The sequence below is a fragment of the Amphibalanus amphitrite genome, unplaced genomic scaffold (assembly GCF_019059575.1).
Source record: "Amphibalanus amphitrite isolate SeventyFive unplaced genomic scaffold, NRLGWU_Aamphi_draft 000627F_arrow, whole genome shotgun sequence".
Lineage (NCBI taxonomy): Eukaryota > Metazoa > Arthropoda > Thecostraca > Balanomorpha > Balanidae > Amphibalanus > Amphibalanus amphitrite.
In genome coordinates, this window is record NW_024882121.1 from 19307 (window position 1) to 23018 (window position 3712).

The window sequence follows — 3712 nt, forward strand, 5'->3', positions numbered from 1 at the left end:
CCTCCTTGGGTGAGGTGGCGCCCTCCAAACCCTTGGCCCCCCCCTTCGCGATTTTCTAAATACGCCGCTGGTTCAAATTTTTCTTATTTGTTATGTAGGCATTACTTCCTTGGACAGATTGTAGCCGGGGAAGGTACCAGCAGAGTTCCAAGCTGATTTATCACAATTGTTGCTAAAAATCGATATCGGGCGTAAAATGAAGACTTTTGTTGACATAGTCACGTAAGTTGAATGTCTCAGTGAAAACGACCAAAAACTTGTTCATCATGTGCGCACGGCAGAAAATCATGTGAGCCAATGGGTGCCTCAGTAGTAACCATGACCAGTAGGTAGGTAAAAGTCGTTTCCAGGACGGATATCTGACACACATTTGGTCGCATTTGATGCGATTTGGTCATATTAGATTTACCTATAGTTCATTTGATTCTTTTGCACTTCTTATTTTCATGCTGGGCTGTAGGTACAAGCTGCTATGCCTAAACATTATTGATCAAATTATGAGACATCATTTTCGGTTGAAACGTTGAAATTAATTAATGATATGAAGATATTTGCTGTAAAAGATATTTCGCTAGATTTGTTCAAGCATGGTGCATTCACCAGATAACCCGTCGTGAAAACGACTGATATAGTTGAGTAAAATTTTCAAAGTTATTTGAAATGAGTACAATTTGATTTATAATAGAGATGGGTAGGTTGCCCTGTATATTAGTCAGTTTGCAATGGCAGGCGCAGTTTGCAGAAATGCCCAGAACACCCCGGTAAGACAAACGAGCCTGCCTGCCTCAACCGTCACTCTAATCAGATTACCAATCCCGGGCTGCCGGCCTGAAATCCTGCAGCTCTAAGTTTTCTGGCCCGGCGGGATATGACGTCATCGTTCATCTCCGCCGCACTGGCCCGGCTCGCTGTGGTGTATTTTTACCACGCGCCAGCTGAGCCACCGCCAGCTGACGAGGGGTGGTAACCCATAACAAAGCCGGCCAGAAGCTGGCAGCGGCGTCGAACTGTGCCCTGGGTAGCGCGGAGCTGACCAAAGTGATATCCAAGTGTCAGTGGATAGTGTTGAACGTTGACCGAGGGACAGTGAACGGTGGACAGCGCGATGCGGTCATCCGTGGTGCTGACGCTGGCGCTGGTGCTGGTGTTGTGCGCGGCGCTGAGCGCCGGCGACCGGCGGCGCCCGGACGGAGGCCAGGCACAGCACCACCGGCGCGACGGGGCCGACGATAGCAGAGAGCACCATCACCACCACCACGGCAGTCAGGGGCGTCAGCGTTACCGCGGTGACGACGACAGCGACGGGAATGACAGCGACGACGAGGATGATGGTGACGATCACCACCACCACCGGTTCGTCGAGCTAGCAGACTCGGACGGGAGTCACTGGAGGCACGGCCACGATCGAGGTCACGGTCACGGTCGAGTTCACGGTCACGAGGGTCGCACCGAGTCGGACGGTCACGGAACAAAAGCTGCTCAGAATGGTCGCAATAACGGGGGTAAGAACGGCCAGCAGGACGGCAGAAAGGACGGCAAGAAGGATGGTCAGAAGAAGTCGAAAGACCGGCGCGGTGGCGGGGATTCTGAGGACGTTCGTCACCACCAGGGGAGCGGTCATCGTGAGGGGAACCACCGCGACGAGCAGCACCAGCACCAACACCAGCATCGCGGCGACGCCCCCTCCAAGAAGAACTTCTCCAAGAGCGCCAAGCAGACGTCCGGGCGTCCTGAGGAGCGACACAACCCCGCGCACGGTCCCGAGTCTCCTCAGATCGCCGACCCCGACTCCGGCGAGCTCTCCCCCGCAGCGGCGTCGGTAGCGGCGGCGATGACAGCCTCAGAGGCTGACACCGCCCTCTCTGCGGCCGAGGACGACTCTGGGGAGACCGCCGAGCCGCTGCCTCCTCCGCACCAGGACGTGGCGGCCATGGCCCGCTACATCGTGCACGTCTCCGACTGGGCGGCCATGGCCACCATCTCTACCCGGCCGCCGACGCGCGGCATGCCCTTCGCCAACGTGTTCTCTGTGTGCGACGGGACGCGCTACCGGTCCACGGGCGTGCCCTATCTCTACCTCACCGACATGGAGATCTCCGTGAAGGACCTGCGCGTCAACAACAGCGCCTCGCTGACCATGAGTCTGGCGCAGACCGAGTTCTGCCGGCGGCGCGGGTACGACCCGGAGGACCCACTGTGCGCGCACGTCATCCTCACTGGCCGCGTTCTGCAGATGGACGAGAACGACCCCGAGTATGTGTTTGCGCGTGACGCCCTGTTCGCGCGTCACCCGGAGATGAGCGGCTGGCCGGTCGGCCATCACTTCTTCGTGGCCAAGCTAGACATCTTCAATATCATTGTGCTCGACTACTTCGGCGGCGCCAAGACGGTGCCGGTGGCCGAGTATTTCGCCACCAACCCGTTCAAGGCCCACCCGCGCCGGGAGAACATGCTGTAACGGCACTGCAGATGCGTGTCGAGCCGCCAGTCATGGAGACTGGAGAGTGCAGAGCTTCGGGGCGAGCTCTACCAGACTCACGGCTAGAGAAGCTTTCATTCAGCTTCTCGCTATTATATTGACAACTGCATATGTATGCATATCCTAATCTGTGCCCATGCGAAGTACTGCATCCCCTTACGTCCCCTGGTGTTCCCTCAGGTAGATAGGTATGCGCTGTGGTTTATTTTTTATTGAATTATTTGCCATCCTATGTGCGGTCTGTTAGCTTCCGACATTTCTCACGGAACGAAAAAGTGTTTTGCGAAATATCGTTGCAAAATGGTACGAAAAAGGGGCGTGTCGTGTCACAACCTTTAAACACAAATGGATCAAGCGTATATTCTATCCTTGTATCGAACCCGTGTGATATTTTATGTTAAATGTTTATTTCTACATTTATTCTGCTACCATATTAAGTTTACCTTTGCATTGGTGTTAGGTATTATATCATTCAGCAGCAATGAGGTTTTCAATAAATTTCCTCGCAGTCATTTGTTGAAAACGTATTCCTTTTTCCTGTATTTTCTTCTGCATGAAGTGTTTGGTGCATACCTGTTATGTTCTTATGAAACTGGAGATCTAAAAATAAGCGGTCCTTACATACCGATAATGTGGTGCTGTTGCCAGGAATGCTTCTCTCATGTCTTCGTGCCGTTGTCAACTTGCGATATCATGATGCTTAGTACTATGTATATCCTCATTGCTCAATGTGCATATGTTGTGGCTGATCACTACGGCTTAGTTCACAAATTAAAGCACGACCCAGAAGTGTTTCAGGCCGGAGATCCAAGCACATGCCATGCCTACTATATTACATCACCTCCAACAAAACGCATTCAATGAGCAAACAACTCTTCACACTGCACCTACCGGCTTACCAGCGTCGAAGGGAACGATACGATACGATTACTTTGGTGTACAATTACATAATTCGCTGAAACCAGCACGTTGCTTCGACTGGCTGGTATAACACTCCGAAAGCATGCTGATTGCTGTGATTATTTCATTAATCAAACAGAAGGTCGGTAGGTAGCTACACAGCTGCATCCCTTACGTTATCTTAGAAAGGCTGCAATTTTTATGTCATATGCCTATGTTTGGCATGAGATATCACAATTCACCATTGTGATAACACAGTCCGACTTTTCTTCACTGAAAATAAATTAACACTCGCGTGCCGGTGACACGAAAAAAAGCACCAATGAGAGGCGT

The 3712-nt window shown here is 52.0% G+C and overlaps 1 protein-coding gene across 1 annotated transcript; it reads left to right on the top strand.

Moving 5' to 3' along the window:
* The first annotated feature begins 947 nt into the window (after positions 1 to 947).
* Positions 948 to 3110, top strand: LOC122363557. Its single transcript, XM_043332984.1, has one exon. The coding sequence runs from the start codon at positions 1106 to 1108 to the stop codon at positions 2456 to 2458; it is 1353 nt and encodes a 450-aa protein (XP_043188919.1). The 5' UTR covers positions 948 to 1105; the 3' UTR covers positions 2459 to 3110.
* Positions 3111 to 3712: the final 602 nt, after the last annotated feature.

What these genes read in the sequence shown, in the direction of transcription:
- LOC122363557 (XM_043332984.1), top strand. Translation starts at nt 1,106, where the DNA reads ATGCGGTCATCCGTGGTGCTGACGCTGGCGCTGGTGCTGGTGTTGTGC.